This window comes from Leopardus geoffroyi, chromosome E1 (genome assembly GCF_018350155.1).
Source record: "Leopardus geoffroyi isolate Oge1 chromosome E1, O.geoffroyi_Oge1_pat1.0, whole genome shotgun sequence".
Classification (NCBI taxonomy): domain Eukaryota; kingdom Metazoa; phylum Chordata; class Mammalia; order Carnivora; family Felidae; genus Leopardus; species Leopardus geoffroyi.
The window spans coordinates 46,275,254-46,290,783 of NC_059330.1; the positions used below are offsets into that span (position 1 = coordinate 46,275,254).

The 15,530-nt window shown below is 38.5% G+C and overlaps 1 protein-coding gene across 2 annotated transcripts in view; it reads left to right on the forward strand.

The window, feature by feature from the left end:
- The window catches only part of DDX42 (DEAD-box helicase 42), a 41,320-nt gene that overhangs the window by 5,586 nt on the left and 20,204 nt on the right, over nucleotides 1-15,530 (forward strand). The window contains exons 2-4 of one of the 2 annotated variants that reach the window (XM_045489413.1): nucleotides 7,898-8,134; nucleotides 10,185-10,335; nucleotides 15,023-15,084. In XM_045489413.1, the coding sequence (XP_045345369.1) occupies nucleotides 7,914-8,134; nucleotides 10,185-10,335; nucleotides 15,023-15,084 (434 nt within the window). In that variant the 5' untranslated portion in view covers nucleotides 7,898-7,913. Of the gene's footprint in view, nucleotides 1-7,897; nucleotides 8,135-10,184; nucleotides 10,336-15,022; nucleotides 15,085-15,530 lie in introns of those variants that run through there. The other variant, XM_045489414.1, reaches the window with a different exon arrangement.

A 15,530-nucleotide genomic window follows, 5' to 3' on the forward strand; every position in this document is an offset into this window, starting at 1 on the left:
TTATTTATAACTTTTAATTATTGGTTTGTTTACTTGACAGCACAAGTGTGGGAGGGGTAGAGAAAGAGGGAGAGAGAGAACCCCAAGCAGCCTTCATGCTGTTAGCATAGAGCCTGATGCTGGACTCAGTCTCACAAACCATGAAATCATGACCCGAGCTGAAATCGAGAGTTGGACGCTTAACAGACTGAGCACCCAGGTGCCCCAACCTGTTCTATTTTCTGTCTCTGAGTTTGACTATATTCTGCCTAATACAAGTGGAATCATACACTGTTTGTCCTTTTTGACTGGCTTATTTCCTTAACGTGATGTCCTCAAGTTTCATTCATGTTGTAGCACAAGTCAGAATTTCCTTCCTTTTTAAGGCTGAATAATGTTGATATATGTACGTGTTTACATAGTGTATGTGTGTGTATATATATATGTGTGTGTGTGTGTGCATACATATCCCATTTAGTTTACTCATCTATCAATGGTCACTTAGGTTCCTGCCATCTTTTGACTGTTGTGAATTGTACTGCTAAGATAGATCATGGTTCAGAGGGGCACCTCAGTGGCTCAGTAGGTTAAGCATCTGACTTGATTTCAGCTCAGGTCATGACCTCACAGTCATGAGATTGAGCCCCACATCGGGTCTGTGCTGGGTGTGGAGCTTGCTTGAGATTCTCTCTCCCTCTCCTTCTGCCCCTACCCCCCTTGCACTCTCCCATGCTCATTCTCTCTGTCTCAAAAAAAAAAAAAAAAAAAAAATCATAGGTCAGATGTCTGTTCCTGCTTTCAGTTCTTTTGGGGATATTCCACCCAGAAGTGGAATTGCTGGCTTATATGGTAGTTCTAGGATTCGTTTTTTGAAGAACCACCATAATGTTTTCCACAGTGGCTCAACCATTTTATGTTACCACCAGCACTATACAGGGTTCCAGTTTCTCCATATCCTTGCCAACACTTGTTATTTTCTGTTGTGTTGTTTGTTTTTGTTTTGTTTTTTAGTAGTCATCCTAAAGAGTATGAGGGGATGTGGTTTTCTTTTTTTTTTTTTTTTTAACGTTTATTTATTTTTGAGACAGAGAGAGACAGAGCATGAACAGGGGAGGGGCAGAGAGAGAGGGAGACACAGAATCCGAAACAGGCTCCAGGCTCTGAGCTGTCAGCACAGAGCCCAACCCGGGGCTTGAACTCACGGCCCGGCCCGTGAGATCATGACCTGAGCCAGTCGGACACTTAACCGACCAAGCCACCCAGGCGCCCCGGGGATGTGGTTTTCATTTACATTTCCCTTCACTAGGGATGAGCATCTTTTCATATGCTTATTGACCATTTATATATCTTCTTTGGAGAAATGTCTATTCAAGTACTTTGCCTATGTTTAACTTGGGTTATTTAGGATTTTTTGGTGGTTTGTTGTTTTTAAGGAAGTCTGAACTTTAACTGGGTGTGGAAGCCATGTGGTGATTTTGCAGGGACTGAAGCTTGCAGGTGTTTTCATCTTGTCAATGTGAGAAGTGTTTAGGGAGGCAGAGGTGAAGTTTCAGAGCTGTTTGATAGGAGTTTGCCAGCTTGGTAGGAAGGATGTACCAGGCATATTATTATGTTATTATTATCTGAGAGGAGGCTTAGAAGCATGTGTATGTGTGCGTGTATGTTAAGACCAAATAAAGGGAGCTTTGAGAAGACCCACAAATAGCAGGACTATAGTTAATTTTTAAATCTCACTATGTTTATTTCTTTCTTAACTCTCCACTAGATGTCTCTTCTCCAAACAATATTTGCTTAGAGAATGGAAATTAGTTTTAAAACAGAGGAGGGTTCATCTTTTTCTTTTTTTTAAACATTCAACCAAATAGAGATTAGGTTAGCTGTCTTTTGCTTGTTGTATCAGTTATCCCTCAAACCTCTGATTGTCAAGGATCTGTAGTCGTATACCTAGGTAGTAAAGCCTACATAGTTGAACAGGAAGCATTATTGTCAACACTAAAGAATTAATGGTACATTGAGGATGATTGGCTTAGATTTAATCAGGAAGGTTGGATGGCAGGGTTTGTAATAATGGAAGATGATGGTTTTCACAAATACTGGGTTGAATTTTGAAGAGCCTGAATGTATATTTATTCATCCAACAAAAAACAATGTTTTTAATGTTTATTTTGTTTTTGAGAGAGAGAGAGAGAGGGCAGGGAAGGGGCAGAGAGAGGAGGGAAAAAGAATCTGAAATAGGTTCCAGGCTCTGAGTTGTGAGCAAAGAGCCCAATCCAGGATCTACCACCAGATCACGACATGAACTGAAGTCGGACACGTAACTGACTGAGCCACCCAGGCTCCCCTTCAAACATATTTCCATTAAAAAAAAAACAAACAGGGGCGCCTGGGTGGCGCAGTCGGTTAAGCGTCCGACTTCAGCCAGGTCACGATCTCGCGGTCCGTGAGTTCGAGCCCCGCGTCGGGCTCTGGGCTGATGGCTCGGAGCCTGGAGCCTGTTTCCGATTCTGTGTCTCCCTCTCTCTCTGCCCCTCCCCCGTTCATGCTCTGTCTCTCTCTGTCCCAAAAATAAATAAACGTTGAAAAAAAAATTAAAAACAAACAAACAAACAAACATATTTCCATTGAAAATGGAACATTGGACATTTCTTTCTGCCTGTAAAATTTCTCTCCTCTTCTATGCCACTATTCTCTACTGTGCCCCCTTCCTCCTTTCCTCCTCAGGTTGCCACATGAGTTTCTTTTCCCCTGCCCACTCCTAACTGTTTATCAACCCTAACATTTGTCTTGTCCCTTTTCTCACTCTCTGTGCCCTCTCTCTGCTAGCTTATCTGTACCAGTAACCTCAAATGCACATGTCTTGTATCACATCTGTACTCCAACACAGACCCTTTTTGAAGTTATAGAAAGATGAAGTTAGCATCTTTCCTTAGCTCTCCCATCTCCTGTTCTGCCTGCTTCTCCAAGCGTGGCTTTTCTAGGCTTCTATCTCTGTAAATGGCCCCACCATTCCCCCAATCTGTAAAAGCCAGACACTTCCAAACTTATTCTAGACCTTTCCTTGCTCCTTAGCTTCCACATCCACTTGTCACTCACCCGCCCCTATTGAACTTTCTCATAGACACTCAATAACTCAGATCCACCCCCTCCTTCTCCTTCCTTGTAGCCACTTCCTTAGTTCAGTACCATGTTACTTTACATCTGTATTTTTTTATTTAAAAAAAAATTTTTTTTTTCAACGTTTATTTATTTTTGGGACAGAGAGAGACAGAGCATGAACGGGGGAGGGGCAGAGAGAGAGGGAGACACAGAATCGGAAACAGGCTCCAGGCTCCGAGCCATCAGCCCAGAGCCCGACGCGGGGCTCGAACTCACGGACCGCGAGATCGTGACCTGGCTGAAGTCGGACGCTTAACCGACTGCGCCACCCAGGCGCCCCATTACATCTGTATTTTTATGATAACCTCTTAGCCACTTTCCTTGCCTCCTACTTTTCATATTGTCTACCATTTAATCTTTCTTCAACACTGATCTGAAACATGTCCCCTGTTTGCTTAAAAGTAATGATTTCTTATAGCTGGTAAAGTACAGTTTTGTATATTTTTAGCATAGCAACATCTGGGCCCTGTCTGTCCTTCTGAATATGTGACCTACAACTTTCCTAGAAGTCTCACTGAACTCTAGCTGCATGGCACTATTTCCAGTTCTCCATGGTACTACTTACAGTTTCCTCAATCTAAAATGCCTTCCTCTCTTAAGAAACTAAAAACAGGGGTGCCTGGGTGTCTCAGTTGGTTAAGCATCTGACTTGGCTTCAACTCAGGTCATCAACTCCGGGTTTATGAGATTGAGCTCCACATCAGGTTCCTTGCTGACAGCACGGAGCCTGCTTGGGGTTCTTTCTCCCTCTCCCTCTCTCTCTGCCCCTCCCCCGAGTGCTCTCACTCTCTCTCTCAAAATAAACTTTAAAAAAAAAAGGGGGGGGGGACCAAAAATAGAACCACTCTATAAGGCAAGAATTGCATTATTATAGGTATTTACCCAAAGGTTACCAAAATACAGATTCGAAGGGGTACGTGCACCTCAATGCTTATATAGCAGCATTATCAACAATAGCCAAACTATGGAGAGAGCCCAAATGTCCATCAACTGATGAATGGATAAAGAAGATGTGGTGTGTATACATACAATGGAATATTACTCAGCCGTGAAACAATGAATTCTTGCCATTCGTAATGACATGGATGGAGCTAGAATGTACTATGCCAAGTGAAATAATTCAGAGGACGATAAATACCATATGATTTCACTCGTGTGAATTTAAGAAACAAAACAGATGAACGTTTGTTGGGGGCGGGGAGAAGAGAGGGAAACAAACCACAAGAGACTCTTAATGATAAAAAACAAATTCTGGGTTGACAGAGGGATATGGGCTAGATGGGTGATGGGTACTAAGGCGGGGGCCTGTTGTGATAAGCACTGGGTGTTGTGTGTAACTGATGAACCACTGAATTCTCCTGAAACCAATATTGCACTATATGTGTTACAACTAAAATTAAAAAAAAAAAAAAAGCCCTCCTCTCACCCTTCTACCCTGGTCTAATGCCTCTTCAGATTTTAAAACCGAACACCAGCATCATCTCCAGAAAAGCTGAGTCTTCTCCATTCATCCTGGGTTTAATACCTCCTTCCTGGGCCACGAGTGAATGCACTTTGTGCAGTACCTGTGCTACAGCACATCATGTTGGTTTATTAGCAACCACACCATGAACCCCTTGAAAATGGGACTGTATTTTTCATATGTAAATGCCCAGAACTTGGGGGCATCTGGGTGACTTGGTTGAGTGTCCGGCTTGATTTTGGATCAGGTCATGATCTCCTGGTTCGTGAAATGGAGCCCCACGTCATGCTCTGTACTGACAGTGCGGAGTCTGCTTGGGGTTCTCTCTCTCTCTCTCTCTGTCTCTCTCTCTCTCTCTGTTCCTCCCTCATGTGTACTCTCTCTCAAAATAAATAGACTTAAATAAATAAAATAAATCCCCAGCACCTGGTACACTCCCTGACATTTCTCAGCAAGCTTTCAGTAAACCATTGAAAGTTTCCCTGCTAGGAGATTGTTCATGTGATTCTTTTTTTTTTTTTTTTTTTTTTTTTTTTTAATGTTTATTTTTGAGAGAGAGAGAGAGACAGACAGAGTGCAAGTTGGGGAGGGGCAGAGAAAGAGGGAGACACGGATCCTGAAGCAGGATCCACACTCTGAGCTGTCAGCACAGAGCCCGATGCAGGTGCTCAAACTTGTGAACCATGAGATCATGCTCTGAGCTGAAAGTCAGATGCTTAAACAACTGAGCCACCCTGATGCCCCCATGTGATTCCTAAAGTCTACCCAAACCTACAGAATGTTTTTTTTTCATCCTTCCTTTGCTTACATTCTGATTTCTGTTGTTTATTTATTAGCCCATTGCAATATTTTATATACATTAGGAAAAATGAGGTTAAAATTCAGATCCATCATTTTTGTTGTTTGGGAATAGCTCTTGTAAAGCCAGGTTCACAGATTGGTTAAACAACATTATCAGATACTAAAATTTTCTTGCTTATAAATATTGTAACTAAATTTCATCCATCTGATTAGAATTATGTTGATTCTCCCTAAGGGATTCAAGAAGAAAGCAGGAGATGGTCTTAATTAAATTCAAGCGAACTAGTACTTATTAAGTACTTATTTTAGCCACGTGTAACTGTAATGAAAGGTCCAAAATTATTATTTTTTTAATGTTTTTTTTTAAATTTTTTTTAACATGTATTCATTATCGATAGACACAGGATGTGAGCAGGGGAGGGGTAGAGAGAGAGGGAGACACAGAATCTGAAGCAGGCTCCAGGCTCCGAGCTGTCAGCACAGAGCCTGACGCAGGGCTCGAACCCACAAACCGTGAGATCATGACCTGAGCCGAAGTTGGTCGCCCAACCGATAGAGCCACTCAGGCGCCCCTAATGTTTATTTTTTAAGGACAGAGAGAGTGTCAGCAGGGGAGGAGCAGAAGAGATGAGACACAGAATCCAAAGCAGGCTGCAGACTCTGGGCTGTCAGCATAGAGCCCAATGCTGGGCTCGAAGTCACAGATTGTAAGATCGTGACCTGAGCTGAAGTCAGACACTTAACTGATTGACTGAGCCAACCAGGCACCCCAAAAGGTCTAAAACTATTAAAGACAGTCCCCCCCGCCCCACCCCCCCCAAAAAAAAGGAAATTCCTTATTTGAAACTAAGGGTGGAGATTGACACAGCATAAATCAGATTTAATACTCAGTAGACTGGACTACGTGCTGTATAATAACAGTTCAAACAAAACTTACAAGGTGTATGTGGGGAGGGGCATAGAACCAGAAAAGTAGAGCATATTGTTAATGGTCTTTTCAACAATGTCATCATAAAAAGCAGCTTTAGGAACTTTTTTCCACATTGGCTTCAGAGTCCATTATAAACATTTTAATTTTTCCTGTTAATAGTAAATCTTAATACAAAGAAATAAGTAAAAATGGAATAACTGCCATTAAAATTTTGAGAAACAGCCCTCCAGCTATCTGTATATGTAACACATGCTTTTATATTGAGTTACATTGAACCATACCACCCACCTTGTTTCATGCTCTTATTTTACTCAGTGTGTATCAGGTACTTTTCCATAAATGTAAGTAGTAATTAAAATTTTAAAAAGTTAAAGTACATATTCCCTTTGGCTAAGCAATTGCATTTTGAAAATTGATCCTGAAGAAATAATTATAGGTATGCACAAAGATATGTGATAGTTTTCACAACATCATAAAACAGTAGTGGAGAGATGTATTGACATTTAAAGATTTTCGTAGTGTATCTTTAGGTGAAGAAATTGGTAATTAAAACAATATAGTATGGTTTGTTTTTAAATTGTGTGTGTGTGTGTGTGTGTGTGTACACATAGTACAGAAAAAATAGCAAAGATATTAAAATTATGTATCTAGGAGAGGAAATTTCAAGTAGTTTAAAATTTTGTTCCTTTTTGCTTTGTGGGTTTTCTGCTTTTCTATAAAACTTAGGTAGCTTCTGTTGTTAAAAAAAGGGTTTTTGGAGCTAAGACTAATAAGATAATATAGCATTTTTTAAAATACAGTATTGTTTTTAAACTGATTTGATTGATGCTCAGGAAATTTCATTGTAATCCTTAACCATTGGCTAACTAGTACTTCAAGCAACAGATCAGTGAATCATGGTTTCTTCCTGGCTAGTGTTCTAGTGGGCATTGCTCAATTAATGTGTGGTTCATAAGTATCCTTCAGAGACAATTACATAGATACTGTCTACAAATAACTAAATTAACCTTTTTAAGTTTCGATTCTTTCATTCTTCTTGGTATCATTACTGGAGAACAATCTTTGATTTTGTTACAATAAGCATTACATTATATTATAATTATAGGTTGTTTTAGTCTCTTTTGGGGGGTGAGGATCATCTATTTCCTGGTAGACAATAATATAAACTCCTGGGAATAAATATTAAGAGATTAAAGTCTTTTTCTGTTGGTACTTTTTGTTGCCAAACACAAGTACCTATAAGATCCCCAAAATATTTGTTACCTTGTGAGTATTTTTGGCAGCTTAAAGATGTTAAATTAGTGGTCAAATCATTTTGAAGAGGATGATATTAAATCTTGCATTCCTGTTTGGATTGTGATTCCAAAAAATGAACAACAGTTTTTTCAGTGTTTTAGAAAATATGACAGTTTGTTGAGGTTAGCATATTGCATAGCTGAAGTACAAAGTTAGAGTTTTCATCGAGAGGCAGAAGTTTAAAGATGTAGGTAGAAGTTGGAAGGGACATAAAACTCCGTGAGCTATTGATAAAAGTTGAATTTATTATTAATGTATCTTGTTCCTAACAGATAAGTCATTGACACCATGAATTGGAATAAAGGTGGTCCAGGCACCAAGAGGGGATTTGGCTTTGGAGGTTTTGCCATCAGTGCTGGAAAGAAGGAGGAACCCAAACTCCCACAACAGTCCCACAGTGCCTTTGGGGCAACCAGCTCTTCTTCCGGATTTGGAAAGTCAGCTCCACCACAGCTCCCTTCTTTCTACAAAATTGGATCTAAACGGGCCAACTTTGATGAAGAAAATGCGTAAGTGGTAATCCTGGTAATTGAGCAAAGGTTGGGCTTTGAGATACTCATTCCAACAACAGAAAGTGAGATGAAGAAACCCTTTGTTTCCCAAATAATAATAAGATCTCTTCAATTGCTTTTCCCACTGAATTGTGTTGTTCCTAGTAAGTTAAATTGTTGAGTTTACTCATTTGTAAGGAACCTGATGCTTATGTGCTTGCTTATATCTTTCCTTGCTCCAAAAAAGATTTGAGGCCATTGAAACCTAAATATGACTGAAGAGTTTTTAAATAATTCGTGTGGTTTTTGATGACCTTTACTGAAGTCTTTTATTGACCCCATGTAAGTTTTTGTCACAGGCAGTTGTCACAGCTGGTAGAGAGACACATTTGGTCTCAACTCCCAAGTCTGAAAACTGTCAGGTTGCAACATCTTATGGTGGGAGAAAAATCTATTCAGATTTTTGCCAGCAGTTCACAGGAAACATTTAACAATTATCTTTTTAAACTTGGTAAAGTGGTTGTTAATAAAAGCTGGGGTTTAAAGGTTTGAACTCTAATTCCTATAGATTATAAATTTTTTACTGACTCTGAAGAAATCTCTCACTGCTATTATTTCCAACCTGGTGTGACATGCTTGAGATTTTTCCTTTTTTAATTAAGAACTCAAGATGGGAATTTTTCAAGTACACAGCGGTGTCTTTAAAAACTGGTTTGTTGCGGGGCGCCTGGGTGGCTCAGTCGGTTAAGCGTCCGACTTCAGCCCAGGTCATGATCTCACAATCTGTGAGTTCGAGCCCCGCATCAGGCTCTGTGCTGTCAGTTCAGAACCTGGAGCCTTCTTCAGATTCTGTGTCTCCCTCTCTCTCTGCCCCTCCCTCACTCACACTCTATCTCAAAATATGAATAAATGTTAAAAAAAAAAAAAAAAGTAAAAAACTGGTATGTGGCAGGAATACAGAAGTAGATGTTTAAGACTTAGAAAAGTCAAGGATCATTATTCTAAAGAGCATTTTACCAATTCAAGTATACTTTTTCATTAGTTAAATGAAACCTATATAAATGAATATGCGTGTGTGTGTACAGCACATAACAGTTGTTAGAGCTTTTAAAATAATTCCTGCAAAAACCTGAAATGCTTTAAAATTTTAAACTGCAATTGTTATTTATTTAATATTTGGTTGTATTACTATTTAATTTTGAGGTTAAATGTAAACATTGTTTTTGTTGTGTTTTAGTTTATAAAGAGCTATAGAGAAGGATACTTTTCCAGACCTTGAAGTTGTTTTTCATACTTAAGTATGGGGAATGATTTTAGATTAAGCATTTATTTATTTATTTTAAAGATTATTTATTTATTTTGAGGGAGAGAGTGCACGTATGCGTGCATGAGTAGGGGAAGGGCAGGAAAAGGGAGAATCTCAACCAGGCTCCGTGTTGTCAGCACAGAGCCCACATGGGACTTAAACTCACAAAACAGTGAGGTCATGACCTCAGCCAGAATCAGGAGTCCAATACTCAACCGACTGAGCCACCCAGGTGTCCCTGAGCATATATTTTTAACTGTAAGTGTTCTGTCCTCAGAAAGTAGCCCAACATTTCTGAAGTCCCTACCTAGCCTTGTGAATATATTGCTAAAATGTTTTTGAAGGATTATATTAGAAAAAAAAACACTAGATTTTTAATATTTCATACAAAAGTAATTTTTTCCATAGCACAAACTCTAATATTTGATATATCTATATTTAACAATGATATACTAAATTTGTACTGAAAACTCATCCCTTTTAACAGAACTAGAATGTGATTTGAATAGACGCTAGAAATGGGAGAATTTGGTGTGACTGTTCCCCCCCCCCCTTTTTTTTCCTCAGTATTAGAATTTTGTATATATTAAACAATAATAACTAGGTTGTTTGCTAAAGCCTGGAGATCTCTAATTTAACATGTAGAGTTCAGATCTTTTAATAGTAACCTACATATACCATAGTAAAAATTTCTGTTGAATGAAGGATCCACCAACCCCAAAGTAAACACTCCTTTTATTAATTGTGCCTTTTAATTTTCAGATATTTTGAAGATGAGGAAGAAGACTCTAGCAATGTTGATTTGCCTTATATTCCTGCTGAAAACTCACCTACCCGCCAGCAGTTCCATTCCAAGCCACCAGATTCTGACAGCGATGATGATCCCTTGGAGGCATTCATGGCTGAAGTGGAGGCAAGTATCGAGGCTGTTTTGTTAGAAGTTGCAGTAGTTAGAAAGATACCAAATTAACCTAGTTATTCAGTCATTCAGAATTTGCTTTCTGACCGTTTTTGGGGAGGATTTTGCTCTCCTACTCTATAGTTTCTTAAACATACATCCACATGCCCTGTAGCATTTTCAGAGATGATCAATGCCTAAAAATTTGAACTGTGACCCTTGAACAAGGGTAGCTCAAGGTTTGTATGTGTGTAAGTTTTAATATTTCTTTGTATATTCTTAAATGGAATGAACATTATTTCATTCAGTGTCAATTTATGTAAGGCAGTTAAACTTCTAAGGAACTTGCTAAAATTATGAATTCGGTATTCTGTACTTTTTTTTTTTATTAAAAAAAAATTTTTTTTTAACGTTTATTTATTTTTGAGACAGAGAGAGACAGAGCATGAACGGGGGAGGGTCAGAGAGAGGAAGACACAGAATCTGAAGCAGGCTTCAAGCTCTGAGCTGTCAGCACAGAGCTGGATGCGGGACTCGAACTCACAAACCGTGAGATCATGACCTGAGCCGAAGTTGGCCGCTTAGCCAACTGAGCCACCCAGGCGCCCCTGTATTCTGTACTTTTAATGTTTATTTTTTAATATCAGCATCTATGACCTCCCTGTAGAAATTGAAATTTGTAACCACTTCCTTCTTAAAACTCTTCTCACTAGGCTTTAGTGATTTTGTATTTTGTCCTTTTTCTCCATTTCTCTGACTTTTGTATTTATTTACTTTTTATTATGAAAAATTTCAAACACATGTAAGTAGAATAATGAGCTCCCACGTACCCTTCACCCTGCTTTATCAGTAAGCAACTTTTGGCCCATCTTGTGTTATCTAGCCCCCTCTTTTAGATTATTTTATTTTTTTTATTTTTATTTAAAATTTTTTTTTTTTAATGTTTATTTTTGAGACAGAAAGAGAGCATGAATGGGGGAGGGGCAGTGAGAGAGGGAGACACAGAATCTGAAGCAGGCTCCAGGCTCTGAGCCATCAGCCCAGAGCCTGACACGGGGCTCGAACTCACGTGAGATCGTGACCTGAGCTGAAGTCGGACGCTCAACCGACTGAGCCACCCAGGCGCCCCGAGATTATTTTAAAGTAAATCTCAGACGTACCATTTCATCCATTTGTATTTCTGCACCTCTGTAACACTTAAAACACATAACTACCATATCATCATACCAAGAAAAATCATTACATATCTCTCTGTTGTCTGTTACTGTTATTAAGATCCTCTTCCAGTTTCTCAGATACGATTATTCTTACAGTTCTCTATGTCGATTTGCTATTTTCACTCTTCATACATTCCTAGTGACCTCATCCACTTCTAAAACTTAACTTCTGTGTGAATAATTCATGCCTTTAGTTCCACAGTCTCTTTTTGGTTTCAGCTCTGCTTTTCTAAAACATATTGGCCATTTTTACATGGATGGTGTCCCCCTGGCATCTTTTTCTTCCTCAACCAGATCTTTGTCTTATATATTCCTCTTAATGCCAGATAATCAAACATGTTCATGACTTCATTTAATACTCAAAATAACAATAGGGATTGGCAGAAAAGAATACATAGAAATGTAATTTTTTAACTAAGAAGATTATAAATTGAACCCTATGGTAATTCAGAGCCCTTGTCCTAAATCCCATTGGTGCTTTGTGGTAGAGCTGGGACCATATTTTTTCTTGCTTAGTAGTCCTGAGAACCTAGCTTTTTCCAGTAAATCATGCTACCTTTCCCCTCCTTTGGCAAGTTCTGTTCATCTTTGTAGTATTTTTTGTGTCTGTTCCTTTCTGCTTCCACTATAGTCAGTGTGCTTTACACTTTCATTACCTCTTGCCTGATCTAAATTTTCTCCCTGTTTTAGGCTTTCTGTTCTCCCATTTATGTGGTATACAAAAACAGAGTAATTAGACTAAAGCATGTTGCTTATGGTGTTATTCCTCTTACTTAAAAACTGTCACTTCATTGCTTATGAAATAAAGTCCTTCCAGGTTTCTCAGTTACATGTAACCTAAGTTTTAAGCCAGATCTCCTCTCTAAGAAAGGAGGGAAGAGAGAATCCAATATAGATATTTTTGTTTGGCCTAGATACTGCTTTTTAAACATGTGGGCCAGAATTTTTAAGATCAGGAGATTTTGTCTAAAAGTGCAGACTCTTGAAAAGTGGACACTGGCAGTATTAAGCCTGCATTTTGCATGGCAAAAATAGGCTTGTGCTGAGCAAATGGTTGCCTCCTTTAGATAGGGCTCACTTTTTCTGGTTCACCTTAGTTCTATCAGTCTGTTTTATCTTCCTGACTTTGAGGCTGCCACTTAGAACTGTTTATCATCACACTCGTGTTGTAGTTTTCTTACGGTGGAGAAATATTTTTCTGAGCTTAGGTCTCTTGTCAAATATCAGAAAATAAAAGACTCAGGGCCATGTGATTGATACAGGAAAAATTAGAGCTTGCTTCTTTAGAATATTCCTGCTTGTTAAAATGCAAACAAAGCATGTCTATACCTAAAGAAAAAGAAAACTTTTCTTATCCTGGTTTACTTCCTACTGATTGTCAGATTGGTACCCATTACTCAGTTTCCCATCTTTGATTTAGAATAACCCCAATTACTTGCCTCTTAAAGAATATGCACTTTATAAGTAGCTGAGCCGGAATCAGTTCCAAATCTCATATTCTTTTCTGCTGTGTCATTCTGTATCTGAGTTCTTGTAGGACTGTATTTCTGCCATAACACTTACCAGAACTATTCAGAACTTTCACATGCTTTGCAACATGGTAACAATTTAGTAAGTATGGTAAGCTGTTCTCTCTGCAAGTAAAGGGGATAAATGGTTTGTCATGTTTGGGATGTCTTACATGTATATGTATCTTTCTCCCCCCCCCCCCCCCGCCCCTCCCCCCATCTTCTTGACGTACGGACATTTCCCAAAGGGCTGTTTTTCATTATATCTTGCAATCTCTAATGGTGAATAAGTAAAATCATTTCTTGATTTTCTCAGTTTTAATTCAGATTTAAATTTTTAGTAACGCAAGTTGGTGTAACCCTTTTTGAGTGGAAGTATCCAAGAATGGCCCAGTTTCTCCTGTTTGGCATTTCAAGTAGTTGAAGCTGTAGGAGGGTAAATCTTTTTGACATAGCATCATTCTTCTGGGTGTTTTTTGGGATAGTGTCGGAAAGGGTTTTGCTGATTTTAGGATAGAGAGACTGGATATTGTCTGATCTTGGAGAGAGTGTTGTTGCCACAATATTGCATTAATCCTTGATCTCAGGTATATTCTGTTCTGGAAAGTAAACTTTTCTAGTGTTTGAACTCACGATGAAGATGTATTTTTAGCAAGTGTTTCAAAAAAAAAAAGATTCATGTGGGCTTAAAAAAAGTATGTCCTGTGTTTGTCGCCCTTTCCTTATGTTACATTATGTCATTTTCACTTCAGTTACAGTCTCGAGTATAGTGTATGTCTGTCTCAGTTCCTTAAAAAGTAGATTTGTTTGTATGTAGTATTTCATTTTAGAATAACTCCTCTTTATCGGGAACATTTGATTAGATAGAACACCTGACCATGCTAGGTTATAGTTAGTGACAGTTTTTTAAATCACAGAAATCAGAAAAACTTGCTTTGTAACAAGAAACAATAGCGCAAGGATGTGTTTAACCTTGGGGAAAATTACTTAATTCTTCTGACCTTGATTTTCACATGTATAAAACAGGGAGTTAGATCAGTGATTATCACTTTGCTGTATACAAGACTTGCCTGTGAAAAATGTGAAGTACATGCATTTAACTCCATCTCCAAGGATTCTGGTTTGGTAGATTCAGAGCAGTGTTTTCCCAACCTCAGGACTTTGGCATTTGGGGTTTGCTAATTTGTTATGGGGGCCGTCCTGTGTATTGTAGGATATTTATCAGTGTCTGTGGCCTTTACCCACTAGATACTGGTAACAACCCCCCCCCGTTTCCCACTCCTTCCACCCAGAAGCAACCAGAAATGTCTCCAGACATTGCCAAATGGTGAGAACAGTTTTTCCAAAGTCAGATCCAGAAATCTGCGTGGTTTTTTTTGTTTTGTTTTTGTTTTTTTACTGCATTGGTAGTTTGATGTAAAAGGTCTTAAGCTGTGCTTTGAGAAAGGCCAATTTGCCTGAATTTAAGGCGTTTTACAGCCACAATTCGTTTTTTTAAAGAGTAACCAATCAAGGAATTTTTTTCTAATTTTTCCATGTATGCAATGCAGTCCATATATAACCAAGATTTTAGAACATTTCTCTTTGAAAAAATAATTGTTAGGCGCCTAGATGGCTCAGTTGGTTAAGAGTCTGACTTTTGATTTCAGCTCAAGTCAAGCTCTCAGAGTTTGTGAGTTTAAGCCCCACATCGAGCTCTGCACTGACAGCGCAGAGCCTGCTTGGGATTCTCTCTCTCTCTTTCTCCCTCTCTCTCTCTCTCTCTCTCTCTCTCTGCCCCTCCCCTGCTTTTTGTCTTTCAAAATAAATATTTTAAAAATTGTCAAAAGTGCACTTTGATTGCATCAAGATATAATTGTCAAAATGCATAGCCAAAACTGTGATGTCACTAGTTCAAATCTAAAAATTCTTTATAAAGAAATTCCCTTCGTAATGTTTTCAGTGGATATGATTCCATACAGGCTTTTGTTTCATTAGGATCAGGCGGCTAGAGACATGAAGAGGCTTGAAGAAAAGGACAAGGAAAGAAAAAACGTAAAGTAAGTTGTTTTCTTCTCCCTCACAAAGGTTACATGAAAAATGCTAAAGTATTGCAAAGCTTATTCCCCCAAAGTTTATAGAGAAACATTAAAATTCTCAAATGTCTTGACTTGAAGTTACTCCTGTATCTTGAATATTATTTTTGTAGGTAATAGACATCACAAAAGTCTTGCATTTGCAATAATAAGCATTCTTTTTAGTAGAATAGTATTTGGTGTTTAATTGTAAATAGTTTTTTAGTAGATACAAGAGTGAGTTACAGTAGGAATTAAGAGAGTACAATTACTAAAGTTTGGGCTCATTGTTCTGAGTTTTGTCCCATAATTAATATAAAGTAGGTTAATGTCTGTATGATTGCTTATGAGGAGTAATGGTGATTATCATAAAAAAGTGTGTTATTAACAAATGATTAACTTGGTTTACTTAAGGAGTGATATCATGCTTT